This window comes from Lactuca sativa, chromosome 4 (genome assembly GCF_002870075.4).
Source record: "Lactuca sativa cultivar Salinas chromosome 4, Lsat_Salinas_v11, whole genome shotgun sequence".
NCBI lineage: Eukaryota > Viridiplantae > Streptophyta > Magnoliopsida > Asterales > Asteraceae > Lactuca > Lactuca sativa.
Window position 1 is genome coordinate 219,320,249 of NC_056626.2, and position 23,634 is coordinate 219,343,882.

The window sequence follows — 23,634 nt, forward strand, 5'->3', positions numbered from 1 at the left end:
CATAATGAAAAAGATGAAGAGAAAGGACAACTAGAACAACTTTTACTAACTAATGGTGAGCATGATGATAAACAATAGGATAAGGAAGAGGTCGAGGAAGAGGATTCGGTAAAGGTGAAAAAGGATGTGGAAGAGGCTCGGGCTGAGGTGATAAGAGTGGGCTTAGATGCTATGATTGTCAAGCATTTGGACACTTTGCAAATGAGTGTACCAAATGGAAAGACAAAGAGAACGAAGCCAATTTGATAGAAGAGGAAGAACCGACTTTGTTGTGATGAAGAAACATGTCAAAATAATCAAGATTAGGGGGTGAATGTTGGATAATCTTGATGATGGGTTAAGTCCATTTTGGTTCATGGGTTTAGATAGGTCCATTATTCACATTTTTCTTAATAATAAAAGCTTGGTAAAAGCTGTTACCGGGTCTTAGGGAGGTATTTCGAAGGGTAGAAGAAATCAACTAGTTTTTAGGTGAGATAAGTATTACTCTATTGTTTTTGCATGTTCCCACGTGAGTAAAGATATATATAAGCCTTCTTCACTTTTCACTTTAGCTTCAACAGAGAGTATGGCATCAAGTCTTTTTCTCCTGCAACTTTGAATTACCTTTTTGGTGATTTAGTAGAAAGTCATTTATTTTCTCCTATAAGATCACTTTTACTGTGAGTTTTGAGAGTCCATTTCTAACAAATTTGGGTTGAAATACGATGGACTGATGTTTTCTCCACATGTAGTCTGAATAAATCTATACTTCGTTCCTTTAGCATTTCCTAGTTATAATACAATTTTCGATAAAAAGACTAAAACATTTCATGGCTACACACTGCTTCAAATTCTCATCAACTTGTTTAAAGTTGTAACATGTCAAACAACATCTGTAAAACTATGAAAACATGAAACCTTCAATGGTGGGTTTATATATATATATATATATATATATATATATATATATATATATATATATATATATATAAGCAAATACCATAGTGATTGTATTCTCAAAATCTATCTAGGAGCTATCTCAGATACAGAGACAACATTGTCGGAAAAATTCACGAGTGGTACTTGGGGATGAATGGTACCACGCATGAAAAATGCAGGCTCTGATGGTATTGCAAGCACGAGAGAGAAGCTATTAAGCATATGGACAACCTCAGCCATGGTTGGCCTGTCACTAGAATTTTCTTGAATGCATAATAATGCAATATGGATAATTCTAGTGATGTCACATAATGAACCAGATCCCGTTGTCAATGTGAGATCTATAATGCTTGACACATTCCCATCTTGCCAACTTTTCCATGCCTAACAAAGATTAACAAATTTTTTTTTTATTAACAATCACACTAGGTAAATTTAAAAAACTCAATTTTAAGGGAAGGTTTTCGTACACATAATCCAATTTTGTTTGTGTATATGTTTTCTTTTATAGTTTATTGAATCGTTGGGTACTTACATAGCTAAGAAAGTGTTCCATGCTGTCTCCATTACGAATGTATTGGTTCTTTTGACCTGTTACCATTTCCAACACCAAAACTCCGAAGCTATATACATCTGATTTTACGGAAAATTGGCCATGCATGGCATATTCTGGTGCCATATAACCACTATTTGATGCAATAAAGAACCGACAAAAGGTCAGTAGTTACAATTTAGTTAATTACATGAGAATAATTCAAGTATACTTACTAGGTTCCAACTATTCGATTTGTGTCTCCTTGAGTTTCCTCAGGGTTAAACAATCTGGCCATACCAAAATCTGCAATTTTAGGATTCATTTCAATATCTAACAAAATATTACTGGTTTTTAAATCACGATGAATAATCATTAGACGAGAGTCTTCATGAAGGTATAAAAGTCCCTTGGCAACGCCTTTAATAATCTTGTATCGCTTTTCCCAGTCAAGTATTGTATGCTTAGTTGGATCTACAAACACCAACAAGAAGTATATAAGTCGAATTGTTAACAATATTCACTACAAAAAAATCATTTGCTATCCCACATGTGTAATTGGTAAACATCGTTGATTCAATCCTTTTCAACAAACAAATTTTTTTTTTTGGTTACAAGTATTGTTGAATTTAATTCTTGACAGGTTGTATGAGAAGTATTTTGTTAACAACATAACAGTAATTTGTGGAATATCTAGTTTTTTAAGCCTTTTGAGGGATGCAACAAGTTGGGTCGAGAAAGAGGTCGCTCTTCAGAACTTACCAAATATAAACTGATCAAGACTTGCATTTGACAGTAACTCATAAATGAGAAGTCGTTCACTTCCTTCTATGCTGAAACCAAGCAGCCTAACCAAATTACGATGTTGAAGCTTGGCGACAAGCAAAACCTCATTCTTGAATTCTATGTCCCCTTGCCCAGAATCCCTTGCTAGCCTCTTAACTGCAATTTCTTGTCCATCTCCAAGTTTACCCTAAAAATCACATACCAATATATATCAACGTTGGAGAAATATGAAAAACTTCTTAACTTTTGTTACATGACTACAAATCACATGTTATTACCTTATAAACAGCTCCAAATCCACCTTTTCCGAGCCTATTATCTTCTGAGAAGTCATATGTTGCTGCTTTTATTGTACTAAAGTTGTATTGCAAACATTCAGAAGTGCTAATATCCATGGTTTCGTCTAGTACAACATGAGGAAAAGTTAGAAGTTGTGTTAACTATGAAGTTATACTATAATCACTAGTGTTATCCCTAATACAACAACTACACCGCTACAGTTCAAGCACAAGGTCGAGACGATAACATTGTGTTGCTTAATTATAACATAAGTCATGACTCTTTTAGTTCATGCATGTTCCAAATATGACTTTCAAGTTTCGAATATCATGCTTACTTTCTAGATTTTTTATTGGAGGCTTTTGCTGCTGCTTCTTCCTCATGAAGATATAAATAGATGTAATTACTATGACGACACACACTGTGATAATAATAATAATAATTATCACAATTCGTGTTTTGCTTGTATTTTTACCTGCAAAAAAATAATATTCTCCTTAGAAATTCATATTTTGTAGATAAACGAAAATAAAATATAACTTAAAGGGTATTTTCAACCAAATATCATAATGGTGTAAACACATCGTCAAACATTATAGGTTCTTGCACAATTTTGATGTAAATAATAACATTAATCCATAATACTTTTGATTATTCGTTATATACATTTCTACTTTAGTTTAATATAATGGTTATAATTTAACTATAATAATTAATATTTTTAACACCAGAAATAAATGATATTACTTAATCATAATAATAAATTAGATTTTTATGTATCAAATTCATATAAAAATTAAAAAAAAAATTTAAAAATAAAATACAGTAATTTAAATGCTAGTATTAAATGTAATAATTAACATTTGTGACATGTTAGTTGCTTATTTATGGATAATTTATTTCGAACGTAAGGATATGTATTACTTCTTAATATTTCTAAAAATACATATAATATTTCTTTAAAGGGATTTTCTAACATGTTCCTTAAAGCATATATAAGAAACATTAATTATAACAAATATTACCATAATTAAATATGAAATACATTAATTATAAAGATTATTACCATAATTAAATATGAGATTCAATAATAATTTCCATAATAAATGCATTTCATATTTAATTATGATAAAATTTTTCATAATTAATGTTTATTATATGTGCCCTTAGGGCACATATTAGAAAATCTATTCTTTAAAAGTATGTTATAAAGTAATTCTTATTTAATAAATATTATGTGTGAGACTCATGTACTATATGAGTTTATTTAAAAAAATTAAATATGAAATTTTAACAATTTGAAAAGTTTGAATTTATAAGAAAAATGACAAAATTTTTTGAATTATTAAAATTAATGAGGCTTTAATGTATTGAATACATTACATATATAAACCCTTTTCTAATAAATAACTTACATATTAAATGTGAAATTTTAATTTAATAAAATGAAAAATACAATAAAATGACAAGTGGAAAAAAGAAAATTCAAAAATTCTAGAAAATGCCATGTGTCCAAATGAAGGAGAAGAAGACATGTGGCAAAAAGTTTTTTATTTATTAGAGAGGATTGCTTTAAAAATCCATAATTAATTGCAAGAAAGTCACTATATTATCACAAATTTTTTATTTGATATCCATTTTTTTTCTCAATAATGATATTTACAATTTTGTTGCAATATTAACTAAATGATCGGTTCTTCTAATAACCATTTTTTCTGAATTGCAATAAAGTCACTAAGTTTACCAAAATTTTGATTTTGTCACAGAGTTTCAAATTGCAAAAAAGTCATTATATTACCACAAATTTCGATTTAAACACCAAGTTTTTTATTTTATTTATTTGATTTTATTTTTTTTAATTATGTCAATACATTTTCAATTTTGTTGCAATGTCAACCAATTAACCGATTCAAGAGATGCTATTGTGGTTTAGAAGCTCGATTTGTACAACAAATAAATGAAGACCCTTACAAGGTCATTTTAGTGGTTCAAACTTACTAAACAGCTCTTGGATCGACCTTCTAGGGGTTTTTATTTACTTGTTGTACAAATCGACTTCTAAACTATAATTACATCTTCTGAAAGGGTGAATATGTCATTTTTACTGACTTTTAACTGAGTTTGACCACTAGATTGATGTTCAGATGCCACTTGTGAAGAAATACTTTGATGGCAATTAAACATTAAGTATTAAACATTATATTCCAAAGTGTCATCTAAAAGGGTGAGTGCGCCCTTTTTGCTGACTTTTAAGTGAGTTTGAAGCACTGGTTCAAGCTAAAAATATATTTGAAATTAGGTTTGATTCAAACCTTATATTTTATACTCAATCCTACCACATAATATTTGATGTAGCATCCACATCACAATATTGCCATGTCATTTATTTGGTAACTTGCTAAATTGATGGTAACCGGTCAATTGATTGACATTGTAATATCAATAAAATTGTTGCAATATCAACAAAATTATTGCAATATCTAAAAAAATTTGTTGCAATATCAACAAAATTGTTGCAACATCAACCAAAGTTGTTAATATTGCAATGTCAACCAATTGATCTGTTACCATAATTCTAGCAGGTTACCAAATAAATGACATGACAATATAGTGATGTGGAAGCCATGTAAGATCTTATGTGGTAGGATTCAGTTTAAAATATAGGATTTGAATTGAGTCCAATTTCACATATCTTATTGAGTTGATCTAGTGGTTCAAACTCACTTAAAAGTCAGTTTTGAAAAGTGCGTACTCACCCTTTAAGGAGATGCTATTGTGGTTTAGAAGCTCGGTTTGTGCAACAAGTAAATGAAGACCCCTATAAGGTAGATCGAGGAGATTCTTAGTGAGTTTGAACCACTAAATCGACTTTGCAAGGGTCTTCATTTATTTGTTGTACAAATCGAACTTCTAAACCATAATAATATCTCCCGAAAGGGTGACTGTGCCCTTTTCGCTGACTTGTAAGTGAGTTTGAACAAATGGACCTACATTCATTTATTCGTTGTACAAATCGAGATTCTAAACTACAATAACATCTCCTGAATAGGTCAATTGGTTGACATTGCAACAAAATTGTAAATTTAATGACATAATTGAGGAAAAAAAATCGGTATTAAACTCGAAAAACAAATCGGTGTCAAAATCGAAATTTTGGTAAACCTAGTGACTATTGGAATTCGGGAAAAGTGGTTACTGAGAGAACAAGGAGAACCGGTCATTTGGTTGATATTACAACACAATTTAAAATATAGTAACATAACTGAAGAAAAAATCCGGTGTCTAAATCGAAATTTTATGGTAATATAGCGACTTTCTTGCAATTTGCCATAAATAAAAGTAGTCTAAAACAAAATTGATTCCATTCGTAATACCACATTTTAAAAATATAGTCAAATCATTGAATACTACAGAAAATTAGATATATTTTATATATTATATGACATTTTTATAATAATCCCTCAAATTTACTACCCAGTCAGTCAGTAGGGGTAGCAAATTGGACAATCATGCCGTGTTTTTGCTTGACACAACACAATACAACAATGTTTTATGTAACATGAACGAACATGACATGACATGATGTCGTGTTTTTTTTTAACTAACACGAAAACGAATCAATTTAAAAAAAGACAACACAACACGACACGATAAATATAACATAAAATAACAATTATTTTATTTAATTAATATTTAATCATATATAACACCACAAATACGAAAAACACAACAAACAAATGCCAAATTATGTCAATTTCGCATCGAATTTTGAGCATAAACATGAACACGACACGAGACGAGGTCGTGTTTTTACAGTTGACACAAACACAAATTCAAATTTCAATGCTACCAATCGACACCCTACCTACCAATAAACAATTTTAATATAATTTTTTTATCCTAACTTATAAAGTTTTCTTTGCAAATTATAGCATCATGAAAAAGTAAACCTTCAAATATTCAACGTGTTAGGTCCTATAACTTGGGTGTCAAATTTTATTTTTTTTTAAAGTAAAATTACACAAATGGTCCTTATGGTTTAGGGTAATTTGCGTGTTTAGTTCATAACTTATTTTTTTAACACAGAAGGTCCTTACTGTTTGTTTTTGTTACACGTTTGGTCTATGTCTTACTTAAAAAGACAATTTTGACCTTGATTTTTTAATTTATTTTAATAAACACACCTCCAACCCTACCCCCTCACCTTATCTTACCCACCCCACCAATTTTCCCAATTTAAATAATAGTATTTTTAAGTAAGACAGAGACCAAATGCATAACAAAAACGAATAGTAGGGACCAAGTGTATAATAAAAACAAACAACAGGACCTTCCGAGTTAAAAAAATAAGTTAGGAACCAAACACGTAAATTACCTCAAACCATAGGGATCATTCGTATAATTTACTCTTTATTTAATTTTTTGGAAGCATATCAAAACATCTCTAATATAAGAGAAATCAAATTTCTTTGGTATTAATTTTTCTATTCAAGATAATTGTCAAAATTAAAATAAAAAACTAAAAAAAAATAGTTAATATATTTCGAATGACGTGATTTTATATTAATATAAAGATAAATAGAACAAAAGGTAAAAGAATATTTAGTTTTACCTAATCTAAGGATAAATCTTTATTATAATCTAAAATTATTATTATCTAATTTTTCCATTAAATTTAATCTCTAATTAAATAACCTTTCTAGTAATTGATCTTTTCAAATAATTTTTTTATAAAAATATAATTAATTTATTAATATATATCTAAAATATTCTATAATTTTTAATACATATGTATTTTAACTTATTAGAAATATTTTTAAAAAAATAATACAACATGTCATATCGTTTGGAAAAATTAATACGAAATAATTATCACGTCATAGTCTCAAAAAAGATTAAAAAAATTATATATATAATCGTTACAATTTTATATTATAATCGTTACAATTCTATATTCATAATTGAAATGTGATTACATGCTTAGTAGAAATAATTAATTAGTAAGTAATAATAGATATTAAAACTTAAAATATATTTAAAAGGGTAAAATGCAATACCATTAAAATATTTTAATCATATTATATATACAAAATATAATCCAATGACAATAATCGGTTAATAAAATATAATATAATCTTTATTAATGATGCTCTAAGTTAGACAAGGACATAAGTAAACAACTTGTTACAATATTTAAATATCATTGAATTTGGAAAAAATAAAATTAATCTAACTCATGTTTTTGTGTATTTACATGAGGATTAACAAGTTATTTTTCTTTGTAATTTTATATTTTTGGTTTAGGTTTAAATTTTGTTACGAATTAAATTTATTTTTCAAACAATTGTTTTTAACAAGTTTTTATATGTTCGCCCTTCAAGATGTTTTTTAGTTCATTTATCTACATATATTCATTTTATCATTTATGTTTGTTTATATTGATACATGTTAATTTATGTCCTTTTAACATACCAACTAACGACCACAAATTAATAATGAACAAACATAAACAAACAATTCTCTTCCTCTATTCGGTTAAACTAAAAAAAGAAAGAAAAAAAAAAACAAAATTTGTTGATTTTTTTTTTTAGTTCCTTGATATATTTGCTCTAATTCTGGACATTACGATAATAAGAATACATATGTTACCTGGTGGTGGTTGAAGCCAGATTGGCGGTGATGGTGAGGGCATAACCATAGTACTCATGTTAAAAAACTTATATGTCTCGTACCTAAAATTACACGCAGGTAGAAGACTTCTCCCTCCACTGCTCCCAGTATAGACCTCACTAGCAAACGTATTGATTGACTTATCCAAGCAACTACTGCACTGCGCTTCTGATAAGTCTGGAGTACACTGAACAAGCCCATAAATCGTTGAGAAAGGAGGTATAGTCGTGTTTCCGGCGGCAAGCTTTTGTAACGAACCACCAGCAGCCGCATCCGCTGTCAGCCGTTTCAACAATGGCCCCGGAGACCCACTGAACCGAGACTGATCCGTTTCATTTCCAGGATTCCACATAAATCTAGTCATATTTGTTCGAGGGTTTCCCAAAATAGTCTCGTCGGAGTATTGCAACAAACAGTACTCGTAGAATATCATCGCTCCACGTTGGTTAGGGCAGTTTTTTCGCAAACTAACAATAGAGACATTCAGACAACTCTGGCACAAATCGAAATGGACGTCCCCCCGGCAAAGGGCGATGGAGTAGACTCTGTCGTTTCCTTCGCCGGTGGAGAAGTTGTAGAAACCAAATCCAGAGTTGGTGTTGGGGAGGCCGGAGAGGGTGTTGTCGAGATTTCTTTGGTACGTACTGTTTCTGGTATCATTAGTTGCGTTTTCACAGTAATGATAAATGCGCGAATGTTGAGCTAGGGTGATAGTATTGATTAAATACATGAAGATGATTGAGAGCCATAAGAGGAGTGTTTGGGTGAGGATGATCATGGATTCTTGTGGGGGAGGTGGCGATATGGAATTAGAACAGTTTATCGAAATGATCGTATCGTATATAGGAAAAACCCATCTTCTATAAAATTATCCATTCTAACTTGCCTGCTGATTTAGTCACAGAGAAATGTGTGTATTGACTGTGAACGAGTAAAAGACAATCTGTCTTCCAAATCATACACGTTTCCTGTTAGACTTGAAGACTTCTCAATTTCTGTATAGTACCATGGTTTGTCAACGGTTTGTTTGGGTAAAAATTTGAAGAAAAATAAAATTATTTTAAAACAATAAATATTACATATCTCTATTATAATACTACAAGAGTAAATTTTGGGACACATGGTCATGGTGCTATATTTTCCCGCTCTTTTCCTTAACAAGTTATAAGGCTATATTCAAATTCTTTTCATTAAAAAACTAGGAACAATAATTCTTTTCATTTCTTTTCAATTTCATTCATTTCACTTCCCTTCCATTGTTAAGTTGAACACAGTAACATGATGTAAATCTTGATCCTCTTCATAGGGAACACGATTCACCTCTTTATAGGGAACACAGTTTAGACATTATAATCGGGATTTTTGGGTTGATTAGCAAGATCGAAGGATACAATCAACGTAATTGCTTCCAAAATTAACGGCCATCTATGTATTTATACGATTTAACGTCCACCTCCATTTTATTACTGATCAATTGATACGACAATTGAAAGTTTTTGAACCATGTCGACCTGTATTTTATCAGAAGTGGTTAGTTGTTTGATTCTTTAACCAAAACGTCGATGACATGTCTAATTTCATGATTGCTTCAACTGAAATAGAATTTTATGTGCATCATTTTTCCTTATAATATGTTTCAATTGAATGCTTATGGTTCTATTTATGTTTGTTTATCAATTGGGGTGAAATACCAATCGCCAATTCGCAAGGCTATACCGCGATATCCAATAATGGGCTTCTCCATTAGCCATGGCTCATTGCAACCAATGTAATATACACATACACATACACACACATAAACAATTCCTTTCACTTTAAAATAATTTTGCAACTTTATGAGTATATACACATAAGATGGCTTGAATTGTATATCTCCGCTTAAAGCTCCAACTGGTGACTCCACCTCCGGCCATACCAGACGTCAGCGACTTAACCTCTGTACACTCCTCCAAAAGCTGATTCTTTCCAAGCTTCTATTTTTACACTTTCATCTTCGATTTAGGCCTTTTTAGGTGTATTGAATACATATTTTTGAATTTTCTTGTCTACATGTGTGAGTTTAAAATTTTCATTGAATTTGATTAGATTTCTGTTTGTTTCTGGTGCCGGTTATATCATAGTCATAAATGAGTTCCTTTCTCCTATTCACCTTTTTTTTTACTATGTTTTGCGTTTAGATAGTAATTAGAAATATGGATTCCTAGATACAAAGAATTAGTCAAGTTGCGACTCTTGATCCTCTTAGATATAAATAATTTGTGTCCCTTATCTGAAAATTATACTATTTGATGGTTGTTTATGTTATTTGATATTGTTTTTGGTAGATGGATGCTAATGTCATATCAAACATTATTCAAAATACAAAGAATTTGCTTATGTTATCTGAAAATCATACCAACTGATGGTTTGTTTATATTATTTGATGTTGTTTTTAGTAAATGGATGCTAATGTCATAGCAGATGTAACTCCCATAATTTCGGGTTAGTCGATTAAGATATATTAATCGTTAAAAATGGCTTTTTAATAGAAGATTATTTAGGATAAATAATCTTAACCAAAGTTAAAATGTATATGACAATGATTCCGTACATATAAAGAACTTTGAATCCGACTGCATATGAAGAAGTTATGCTTCCTCGAAATTTCACGGTTAAACCAACATGAATTTGTATATCGTAAAAAGTGAATTTTCGATAAATTGTTTTTCAGCCTAAGTAACCTAAACGAAATTCATATTAGTCATTAAACCGAGAGTGTGCATATGGAGAACGTGTAACATCTCAAAATTTCCAGATAAATTTTTTTATTTCAAACATCTAATAGTCATGACAAAACAACCAAAAGAGTATCATAATGGAAATAATATCATAGTACAAATCCCAAAATCAAGTAAATGCATAAAACATAGGCAGATGCAGTGCGATCAAGCCGGACCCTTCCCCTTTGAGCTGAAAGTACCTAAAACACACACTGAAAACAGTAAGCATAAAGCTTAGTGAGCTCCCCCAAAATACCCCAGACCATACATAACAGTCAAAAATATATTGGGTCTATTTCACCCCCTTCGGTATCTTTCAACCGGTACTGGGTCTATTCCACCCCTTTAGCTTTAGGTATCTTTCAACCGGTACTGGGTCTATTTCACCCCCTTTTGGTATATTTCAACTAGTACTAGGTCTATTTCACCCCCTTAGGTATCGTTCAACCGGTATCGGGTCTATTTAACCCCTACAGCTAGCATATAATCATAACAACTGGAGTCACAGAGACAACAAGCACATACAATCATAACGTGAAAATTGTCATAAAGATAACTATCAACCTCTAAACATAATTTGGTTGACCGACATTGGTGTCTTTGACCCATGAGTATAGTGAAAAAAAACTAATCTTAGACTACAGGTATCAAATCACACTTGAGTTGCTGACTCATGAAATCCTCTCACTAAATCACAAGTAATAAAACCCTAACTAGAAATTAGGTCAATAACCCAACCCGAGAGTCCAAAACCTAAATCCTGACTTTAAGGTAAAAAAGATTGCTTTTCCTTCCCCTTATTGGGCCTAACATACCAAGGCCCAAATCCAAACTAGCCCAAAAGTCCAAAAAAGGCATTCCAAGTACAATATGGACCCAAATCCATAAAGGCCCAGCTCAAAATAACTTGTGGTCCAACAAGGGCCCGAAATCCTAAATCCTAAGATGACCCGAAACTAAAAGCCCAAAACTCCCTAATAGCTTCATTTTATTTACTTCTTTTTATAGTTTATTTTAGCACATTTCATTCGCATTTTAGTTAATTTTCATGCATATTTTCCTTTTTGTTATTTTATGACCATTTTGGGTACTTTCTAGTTTCCTGAGCATTATTGCAGATTTTTTTGGAGACTAACGGAGCGGGATTTTTAGGTACCGATTGGACTTGAAGGGCAATGTGGATTTCGAGCTTGATGGTTATGGAGATGATTCATGGAGTGGGCTTGTCAATTGCTTAAAGGCTTGGAAGATTTAAACTTAAAATTAGCAAGGCACAAGAGAATTTTTGAGTGTGCGAAGATCGATGATCGGGAGTTTGCGGAAGCTATGAGTGATTTGGAGAGGCTAATTGGGCTCAAATTGAAGAAATATTGAAGAAAAATGGGCTAGGAGCTGATTGGACTCGAATTGGGACAAGTGGACTAAGATATGGAGGCCCAAGCCTCAAAGTTCCCACAATCTGACACCACTCGCGCGACCCGCCTTACCCGCGCAACAGCATGCGGGTCGCCCAAGGCCCTGCATGGGTAATATCGGAAATCCATTTGGAAGGCTATTTGAGGAAGGTTGGCGCCCATCTTTTGGAGACTCTTGGAAATCCGATTTTTGAACATTCTCTCTGGAGTTTTGAAGACTTTTGAAGGCCAAGAACACCTCAAGAACATCATCTTTTTACCTCTTGATTCTTGTTAAATGTTTGGTACAATCTTCGCTAACTTTGTTTTCTTGAGTTTAGCCATGATTGGCTAAACAAATCTTGGTTGACTTTCGTTAAATCCTTTGAACTTTTGTTAAATGTTGAAGAATCCATGAACTTGCTCTTAAATCTTTAGGGAAATGTTTTGTGTTTTAACATATTATCACTACTTGTATGTTTTTATTCATGAGTTTAAATGTGTTTGTGGTGATTAGTTGACTAATTTCTTGATTAAGTAAAGGATCCTCAAATTAGCAAGCAACAAATGATTTTTGTGTTGTTTTTGCTTCACACAATCATAAAAACATTTCCTCCAATATGGTAGTGAAAGCATTTGACTCCTCTTGGATTTGGTGACTTTTTGGTTCTTAATGCTAGTTGACTTTCATTAATTACATGCACTACTAGAAAAACAACCTTTTATGACGCTCATTGCGCGTCGTAAAACGCTCAGACGACGCGCAAATGCGCGTCAAGGAAGGCCCTGTCATAAGAGAGACGACGCGCATTTATGACGCGCATTTACGACGCGCATTTACGACGTGCATTTACGACGTGCGGTTATGACACGCAATGCGTATCAAGGAAGGCCCTGTCATAAAGGAAGACGACACGCATTTGCGTGTCGTAACCTTACGACGCGTGTGTTTATGATACACAATGCGTATCAAGGAAGCCCCTGTCAAGAAAGGCCATGTCATAAATGAAGACGACACACATTTTTGCGTATCGTAATTTTAATTTTTTTTAAAAAAAATTATTTATAGATTTACTGATTTTCAAATTAAATTTGCATTTTATGTCTCATAATAGAGAATAAAATATCATATACAAAAAATACAATACATTACACAAAAAGTTAATGTAATACAAATAATCATTCCAATAGTAGACAAATGTAACATTTCAACATTTTTTATATAATTAACTAAATTATTAGCCAAATTTCCTAAAGTACCATCATACTTTTCTATGAAGAGCATTAACACTATTTTTTTCCATCAAAAACTTCAAAACCTGCATAATTAAATTAATGTGTAATCAGCTACATAAATTTGTGTGAGCATATGGATAATTCTCTATAAACACCACATAGAGGTATATAAGTGAAGTCAGAAGTCAGAACTGTAAGTAAGGCTAAAGATGCAACAACTCACATTGAAAAGGTAATTTTACCTCCTCATCTCTTTCACCCATTAACTACAGTACATCAGAGTGCCTTCGTCTTAATGCTTCTAGTTCTGCTTTTAGGCCAGACAACATACACTTTTGACCATAATTTTTCACACTGCACCAAAAAAAGCATATGAGATCAAAGGGTAATATAGACATTTATCATCCAAAATGTATAACATAATTAAAAGAAAGGAAACTCTACCTCCTCTGTCAAATTAACCAACGCCTCAGCAAGAGAGTCGTGAATGGATTCCATGGATGCCTGAATGCTACAAATTAATACAAAACCCTTGATTTCATTGTTGTCCCTATTTTTCACCAATCTTACCTGTATAATGATGGAGATATAAATTAACATATTTTTCATCAGTTGATATAGCACATGCCTAACAAAGATTCACCAAATAGCACCCAAAATGTATTAGCACTTCTGTTAAAAGAATGTTAAAAGTTTTAGTAATCAGTTAATCATCACATCACTTTCTTCTTTACCCTTATGTATTGATGAAGCCATCCAGACACATCTACAAGTGCAGCAACTTGACCTACTATAGATGTGTCTCCACATATTGTTCCACATAAGCACCAATTTTATCTCCTAGTGTGTTTGATAACAGATGGAGCATCCAGAATGATGGAATTGTATCCTGAACCTCTACCACCTCTTGAATCTGTCAACAGAAACAAAACTTTTTAGATTCAATAAAAAAATCACCAATAATCAATCTTCAACATCATATCCAAATATTCACTTCATACCACTTTCAAGTAAAAAAGATAAGATAGTAGTGCAAGAAAAGAACCTAGCATTTAGGGTTTAGGGTTTAGGGCATGAAAGTAGAAAATAATATAAATTGCACCCTTAAAATCTTAATCCCATTAATTTAGGTTAAACTGGTGCCAATTACTAACCTGGATCTTTAGCAATAAAGCTCAAGACACGGTTAATGAAATTGCCTAAATTATTCAGCAACTCAGTGTTGAGTTTTGGTTGAAGATTTGTCCATGTGAATAATATGTCTTATACCTACACAAGTAGACCCAATAATCAATGAAAGAGAAGGAAACAAGAAAAAAAAAGTGAGAGATCACATTTTTAATTTATATACTGAATAAAAGTTACACCTCTGGTCTATTAGTTAGCAAATAGTATCTCTACACTTCTACTGGAATATTTGTATCCTGTGCATCATTACCAAAGACTCCTACACCCTTGATCTTTGAAAACTTACCTTTAAAAGAAATGGGGTTTAGTTATCATGAAAAGAATAGATTTTGGGGTTGAATAGAGGCATAGAACAAACCTCCTTCATAGTTTAGATACTCTGTAACACTTATAGTCTTCAACAAAGTCCAGTTCTCAGAAGTTCAAAGAAGTGTAGAAGGGAAAGCAATTTGTCCCACATCGCTGTTAGTTTGAAGAGTAAAACAAATCTTAAAGCAAAGGGAAAGCAATTTGTCCCACATCGCTGGTGGCAAATAAGAAAGGAAAAGAAAGGTGGAAGCACTATAAAATAGGAAGGCTTGTGAAGATACAAGCGCACCAGAAAAACAAATCTATTCTTGGAGGCTACCGAGTTATTTTTATTTTAGACATGGACTCGTCTGGTTTGGATTCGATCTAAAAGAGATTGGTTTGTTTTTGGACCAGTTTAGGATCGGTTTTGGACTGCCATGTGTAACATTTTGAAGGACAGAGCAGGACTTCTGTCCGGACTGAACAGTCCAGGACTGGTCCAGGACCAATTTAGTTCATATACATATTTTTAGGATCAGTTTGGACTAATTCTTTTGCCCACCTATACCTCATACTACCTGAACAGTTTTCCCCAAGCACATTTCATCTGTTAGAAGTTCTTTGACACTACAACATTAAACCGATGATGAGTTTGAAAAAATAAAACAACTGATTAAAGCCAAGAGCAATAACATACAAGGAAATAAAAAAGTTAATGAAGTACCTATGAAACATCAAATAGTACTTTTCATTGCTCTCCATGTAATGCTGTAGAAGCCAAAATATTTATTAATAAGATATTAAAAGTCAAACAAAGGTTATAAGAGTGTAAAGTAACAAAAGATAGAACATACCTTGGCCTGATCTGTTTCGTCTTCATTCTCAATAGTAAATTCACTATTATCATTTAGACCATTATCTGCTTCAAAGGCTCTGCTGATCCAAACTTCTGGAGATACTTCTCGGTCTCTTTCAATAGTTGCTTCAATCAATCCGACTTTGCATCCTATAAAATCAATTTTAATTTTAATTTTTATTTTATTTGAATTCGGATCTTTGTTGAGTTGTATTGATAAGATTAGAGCTCACCTTAAGATATTACACCATTGACAGCTTCCATTTCACCTTTCTGCTTGTTTTTTTCATAGAGATTCACTCATTAACATAATACATGCATAAATGTATGTATGTATGTGTGTGTTAAAAGAATTATACCTGTGTTTCAGCAAAAATTGTTGCTTTTCGACAACCTATAACGAGTTTTTCTCCTGGATCCAATCGACTAAATATAACTGTAGAAAGATAGAAAAGTTAATAAAATTATATATATATATATATATATATATATATATATATATATATATATATATATATATATATATAGAAGATGAGAAATGAGTATAAGAATATAAGGATACTCCCCAGGGACAAGGGTATAAATGGAAACAGCATGATTGCAAACCAAAATCAGAAGATCCTGAAATCAAATGGAGAAGTAAATATACAAAATACATTTTCTAGGGACAAGGGTAGAAATGGAAACAACAGTACCTGTAATACGCGACACTGAAAAGTCTTTGGCGCATGTGGAAGTGAACTCAAAAGAACCAACAGAAGTTGTGAGTGCTCAAAGCGATGTTGTGAGTCATAGAAGTTTAGTCCCTCATCTGTTGTGGATGCATTTAACTGGTACAAAAAGATACTATTTTTTAGTTTGTTAAAAGGGGTAAAAAATTCATATATACAATACTGAATATGAAGTCATACCGAAGCGCCCAATAAAGCCAGGTAGGCATTGTTAGTCATAAGCCGGTTAGGCACTGCCTGAAAAGCCCTTTGCAAAGCATAACGTAGAAGTGAAACTTTATCTTCAAACATAGAAGTTTAGGCGCTGCCTGAAATGCCCTTGCAACCTAAAATTAGAGTACATTACAAAAATGGTCTATGTGCTTTCTGATGTTTATTGTGTTTGGTCCAAAGTTGGTGCATTTTTCAGTTATGGTCCTAATTTCAAGGTTTCATTTTGATTTTAGTCTTTATTTCAAGGTTCCAAGGACTGAAACTGTAAAAGAATTCAATTTTTGACTAAACATGGTTAACACAGGAACCATTTTGTAAGTTCCTGCCACTTCCTTGATCAAATAAGCATTAATGTATCAACTGAAAACATAAACACACCTAGTCAACCATCGATGAATTAACTTACATATACACACATAAATATATGTTCATACCTGGTTTGGAGTGAAGAAGGCCATGGCTAGGGGAATTAGCCCAGGGGGAGGAATGCTCAATTCCATTCCTTCACAAGCAATAACATTTAGAGCTTCACGCCCATAAAACTACCTCTCGATGTTCAACTTGTCCTCATCTTGATGATCTAAAGTAGCATCAAACATATCGAACATTGAAGAGAAATGAAAAAGAACCTCCTTGAAACGAGTCACAAAAAACAGAGAACTATAAGAGCGTGAGGTGAGATTTTGTGAGGTGAGATTTGAGGAGGTGAAGTGTGAAGAAAGCTATGGGGGCTAGGTTTCCTTTACGATTCTAGGGTTTGATGAATTATTGTGTTAATCGAACGATACAGTCTAGGCGACAACTGCTTACTCTTTCATGGGACCTTCTTTGAGAACTTTAACAAACACCGAGCATACACCGGCATTCAACGCTCTCAGGATTACGACCTAGCAATCCGATTGCAGACGCAGTGTTCTCCTGACCTTCTGGGGATCGAGAAATGAAGGAGATGAAAATGTAGAGAGAGAAAAAGTCTGAGAACCATTTGAAGAAGTTAATGAATTCAGATGAGAAATTAGGGCTCGTATGAAGCGGTATCTCTTCCGTCGAGAACCCCTGTGGGTTTGATCTGTTCAAAAGACAGGATCATATTGCGATTCTGTTGTGGGAAAAAAGAGGATTGGTGATGTTATTAGGGTTTTTTTGGGTATTAGAGTGAGAGAGATTGAGAGAGAGAAAGAGAAAGAGAGAGAGAGAGAGAGAGAGAGAGAGAGAGAGAGAGAAGAACGATGGAAATAAGGCAGAGGGTAACAATGGCGGCCTTTCAAACTTTTGGGATTTTCATTTCCCCCCAGCTGCAAAAGAAGAGAACGTGCCTTTCATTAAAAAAATATAAAGCGACATTTCTAGACGACACCCATTTTTAAATAAGTGCCCTCCGTGTTTTTTTTTTGTTCGACATTAATTTTAGGGCACGCATAAAAGTGTGTCCATTATCCTTCAAATTTTAGAAGAGATAACATTATTTTTAGGGCACACGCTTTTGCGTATCGTAAATCACCGCGTGTCATTGTTTGCGCGTCATTAAAGGGCTGTTTTCTAGTAGTGATGCTTAATGGAAATTGTGATTTTGACTAAGGAAATTGTTATGAGCTTCTCTAACCATTTTAACAACTAAGAAAAGTCTAGGTAATCTCAAGCTTCTTGGATTACTATAGTCAAATTAAGGATTTAAATCAAGTATTTCACCATTGGATTCTAATGATATGTTCATCAAAAGTCAAAGTGAGGAAACCTTAAGTCAACCATCATTCTCTTATTGATTTTACATTAAACTCTTATTTTTATTGAAATTGTTTATTTAAATCTTAGTTTGATTCTATTTTATTTTAAGTATTTCAAAAGACCAAACCCCCCGTTTTTAATTTATTGTCATTTTACAAGTATTTTTACAAAGAGATTTTTCATAGAGTTATAATATTGAACCAATCTCCGTGGATTCAATCCCTTTACCACTATACACTATTTTAATGTGTAATATTTAGGGTTATTAATTTTTTTGGCCTCGACAACCACCACTCCCTTAGGTGAGTATGCTACGTGTACCCTCAGTACGTCCGACATACTCGGATGCTGAAAGATCTAGTATGCTCAAGAATCATATTAAAGTGATATTACTAATAAACATATGATACTAATGGGTCACACTAACAACAACTTGATACAATTGATTATTTATTAGAAATTGGTTTTAATAAATATTCAGTAAACTCTTATAACTAATTTTGAAATTATTTATTTCTAGGAAATAATAATTTTCATTAGCAAGTAACATTATATAATTCAAATGGTATGAATTATAAGTCATGCACAACATTTTGGACTAGACAAATTCTTTTGTCTTTTACCAAAAAGTTAAAGTTTATATTTTATAAACTTGGTTTATAAAATATAAAATTTTGCTTTATTCCTTTTATTATTTTATAAAATAAGAGTAAAAAAAGGAAGAGTATGGTTTTTTGATTATTTAAATAAGAGTATGACTTTTTGAATATTTAAATAAGAGAATGACTCTTTGATTATTTGAATAAGATTATAGCTTTTTTATTATTTAAATAAGAAGCATGAGTATTGTGCATGCTATATATATATATATATATATATATATATATATATATATATATATATATATATATATATATATATATATGAGAGTGAGACTTTCATTCTCAAGCCTTAAGTGAGGCCTTGCAAAACCGTAACCTCCTAAGAGGAGGTTACTCTCTCTATTTTCTTCATGTTTTCTTCAAGATTACTTGCATCTTCATGCCCTCTTTAAGTTCATATTGGGTATGAACTTAAAGCTTAAGTGTTTAAGAGTTTATGGACTAGCATCTTCATCAAGTTGAGTCATTATTGGTGTCTCAAAGGTTCCACATTCTTCATCAACTTTCAAGCCTCCTAAGAGGACCCAAAGAACTACAAAGGTTGTTATTTCTTTATCATTTCCTTGGTTGGTGTTTATATCTTTCTATAACTTGCAAGAAGATCTTTGGTGGATATAAAATGTTTATGTTATGTTCTAAATTTAAAGTCTTCTATTTGCCATATTTTTCTAGTTTATGAAACTATCTTGAACTAAATTCCAACAATTGGTATTAGATCCACCTTGCAAGTTTGGTTAGATATTTTGATTTTTGGAAATCTTAGTTCTTGGATAACATGGATAACTTGTTTTTGTATAAAAATAAATTCATACATATTTTCTATGATAACTTTATATTTGTTATTTTATGTGACAAAAGTTTCATGCATCTTTTGTCATTTAAAATTGTCTTAGAAAAACAAAGGTTGTTTTTTTTTTTTTTGTGTATGTTGATGTATATGATTTGCATAAACTACCCAATGACCATTGTGTTTGTTGTGTTGGTTGTTTTATAAAATGGTTGTAATAATTTATTTATTCATATGGTATGTAATAAATTAAAATAGATTAGTTTTCTTGGTTTATTTTTTTAACTAATAGATTAGTTTTTAGAAAAATGTAACAAGATATGAAGTTGGAACCATTTTTTGAAGAAAAAAGAACAATTTTTGAGTCTAAAAGGTTTGCAGAATTTCCAGTGACATTTTATGAAAAGTGTCACTAATGTTGTTTACGAATGGATGTTGGACTTTTAGCGACAATTGCTGAATTTTAGTCTTCAAGAAGTTTTTCCAATCATTTGCAAGCAGTTGGTGTTTACTCAACGTGGGAGCTTCTTCAATAACATTACAAGAATATTATTTGTCCCCTTAAATGTCCTTTTAGGAATGAACTTGACATCTTTTGTGTTGACTCACAAAAAATACCATTAGTTGGCTATGTTTATGCACATATCTTTTTATGTATGTTTGTGTTGTTTATTTTATGCAATTATTATGTACGGTTGATAAACTAGTTTTTCACATGCTAAAATAATCTTGGACAAAATAAACATCACATGACGTTTGAGTTTTCAAAATTGAACATAAGATGTAACAAGTTATTATTAAAAAAACCCGGTTTTATAAAATCGTTAATAACGACAGATTTTGAAATACTCCATTATAAACTTTAAAATGGTGATTTTGTAACTTATACAAACTCAAAATATATAAATAATAAAATGAAGTTTTATTAAAGATATAAAAGGTTCAAATGCACTCAAAATTAATACCGGTTATTAAAATTGAATTGTGTCAAATTATATAAAAACTAGCTTTTTATATAGAACATTTAAAAATGATTTTTCTTTTGAAAAATTGATACAATGGTTTATTATATACATGCAATAACCATGATATCATATGTTTTTTAAACTAGAATTATAAAGCATATAAAGACTCTTTTTACAAACCTCAAATCTATGCAATTCTTTTGAAAAACACTCACATATCTCTTGTATGCACTAGTGAGATAAATGATACATAACCAGTTAGTGTTGTCTTTTGATGACAGGGTGTCTTTGCGATTTCTATAACCAAGTTATAGGCCTATTACACAAGAGAGACTTCCCGCCTCATGCATACATATGGCTAGATCTAAAGTTGGACGTGAGGCCTAATTTAAAGTGTATGCCCCTGACTCGCATACGCCCTGCGTACGCATGAGTACGCCTAACGTACAAGGGGAACTTCCCCCCCTCATGCATGCATATGAGTACACCCGGCGTATAAACCGCATGTGAAGTTACTTGTGATATTTTATAAGTTATTTTATGAAACAAATTAAAATATGAAAGATATTTATTTTAACAATTAAATATAGTTTTAAAAGTTAAAATTACTTGTGATATTTAAGTATGTATGCAATATGTTTTTAAACACCACATTCTTATAAGCAACCAAAAAATATCAACATCCTAAATTTTAATCTTGCCATCCACAAGTTAGAACTACTTTGTAGGTACATTGTTATAGTTTATCAGCTCTACTATTTGATAAGTACACCGTATAATTTTTTATTTCTCAATTTATAGTAACCGAAAAGAATAGGGAAAATAACTTAAAGGCCCAACGAAGTTTTCAAACCATTCAAAAAACCCCAATCATGTTTTGTCTGTTTAAAAAACCAAACCAACTTAATATTTTGTCTAAAAAGTCCAACAAAGTTCAAAACCGTTCAAAAAATCCCAATTTTGTTTTGTTTAAGTTCGTTGGGTTTTTTTTGAACAGTCAAAACATGATTGGAGTTTTTAAACGTTTTGAAAACTTCGTTGGTCTAACAAGTCATTTTTCGATATGGTAATAAGTCACGTCATCTGTTTCTCTTATTTGACTTTCAGGAAAATATAACTTAGTTGGGCTTTTCAGACAAAATATTAAGTTTGTTGAGTTTTTTTGAACAGACAAAACATGATTGAAGTTTTTTGAACGATTTGGAAACTTCGATGGGCTAGCAAGTCATTTTCCCAAAAAGAATAATTACCAAACAATGGTGTATTAAAAACTATTTAGTGAAAAGGGCAAAGTCTCGAGGGACACATACTTCTACACCTCAAATGAGTTTTCGTCCTCCGTTGGACACATGCCTAAGCTTCCAACACCAACTGAGTTGTTGTTAACCCTTCATGTTGGACGTACTTCACAAGTTTATAGATTGTTGTTAGGATGCATTTGCATGACACGCCAATGGTGGTACAAAGACGTGTAAAAACACGATAGTGATAAAAGAGACGTCGATGGCAAGGATTGTGACGACCTCGTCATAAATCATCTTTTTTAGTTTGGTTTTCAAATGCAAAGATAATCATTATCCATGGAAGGAAGGCCATTATTTATTTAAAAGATACTATGAGTATCACTTAACCGCCAACAATATCCATCTTAGTTAATGAGCTCGCGTGCGACAATAAATAAAATGGTCTTCAATTGTTCCTGCAGATTCATTAAATTTCATTGGAGTTGTAGAGCAATGGTAAACCGATCTTCTGCCTTTCCAATAAAAAATGATGAAATCGGGCTTCGTTGATATCATTTGATATTTCTTAGTGGTCTTCAACCAAAAGCTGACAGTTGGTTCCATATTAGATTTTAACAAGTTCTTGTAACGATTTGAAGTTTCTATACCAAATGAAATTGACAGATACTACAAGAAATTAGAGTATTACCGGGGACAGGCGTCGTCGCTAAAAGTGGGGCTTGTCGCCGCTAAAACGTCGATGCTGATGTTTTGTCAATATTAATCATATTGTCGCCGCTAATGTTTGTTTGTCGTCGTTAAAGAGTACATGTCGCCACTAAAGACCAGTCGCCGGTAATAACCTATTGTCGCCTAGGCGTCGCCGGTATTGGTGTTATATATATATATATATATATATATATATATATATATATATATATATATATATATATATATATATATCACATTAAAATTGAAAAAAAACTGGTATGATATTAATTAATCTAATCCTACATCATTCCATTCAAAAATATTAATACAATATCCGTTTAAAATAATTGTCCGATTTAACATATAACAAAATATCGAAAATACTAGTCTAAAATACTTGCACAAATAAAACATAAAAAAATCCTACAACTATCTACTCGTCATCATCGGTCTCCTCGTTTCCTCCAGTTTCATTTCGTTGTGGCAACGAACGAAACCAATCTTCAAGTGCAACACTACATGTCGGATCTTTGAACATTGTTTGAAGCATTTCCAACTACAAATAAAACAACATAGTCTTATAAGTTAAACTAGCATTATAACATTCTATATACAAAATATACATTCCGCATATTGCATATAAAACATTATAGCATTGTACTATAACTAACAATTACCAACCTACAAAATACCATTACAACATTG

General features: G+C 31.9%; 1 protein-coding gene across 1 annotated transcript; it reads right to left on the reverse strand.

Annotated features, from left to right (window-relative positions):
• Window positions 1-1,004: 1,004 nt before the first annotated feature.
• Window positions 1,005-9,103, reverse strand: LOC111886343 (cysteine-rich receptor-like protein kinase 44). The gene is made up of 7 exons (XM_023882576.3): window positions 8,168-9,103; window positions 2,856-2,993; window positions 2,518-2,642; window positions 2,216-2,426; window positions 1,690-1,927; window positions 1,457-1,607; window positions 1,005-1,305 (listed from the first exon to the last, which is right to left on the reverse strand). The coding sequence occupies exons 1-7, from the start codon at window positions 8,964-8,966 to the stop codon at window positions 1,006-1,008; spliced, it is 1,962 nt and encodes a 653-aa protein (XP_023738344.3). The 5' UTR covers window positions 8,967-9,103; the 3' UTR covers window position 1,005.
• Between the last annotated feature and the right edge of the window lie 14,531 nt (window positions 9,104-23,634).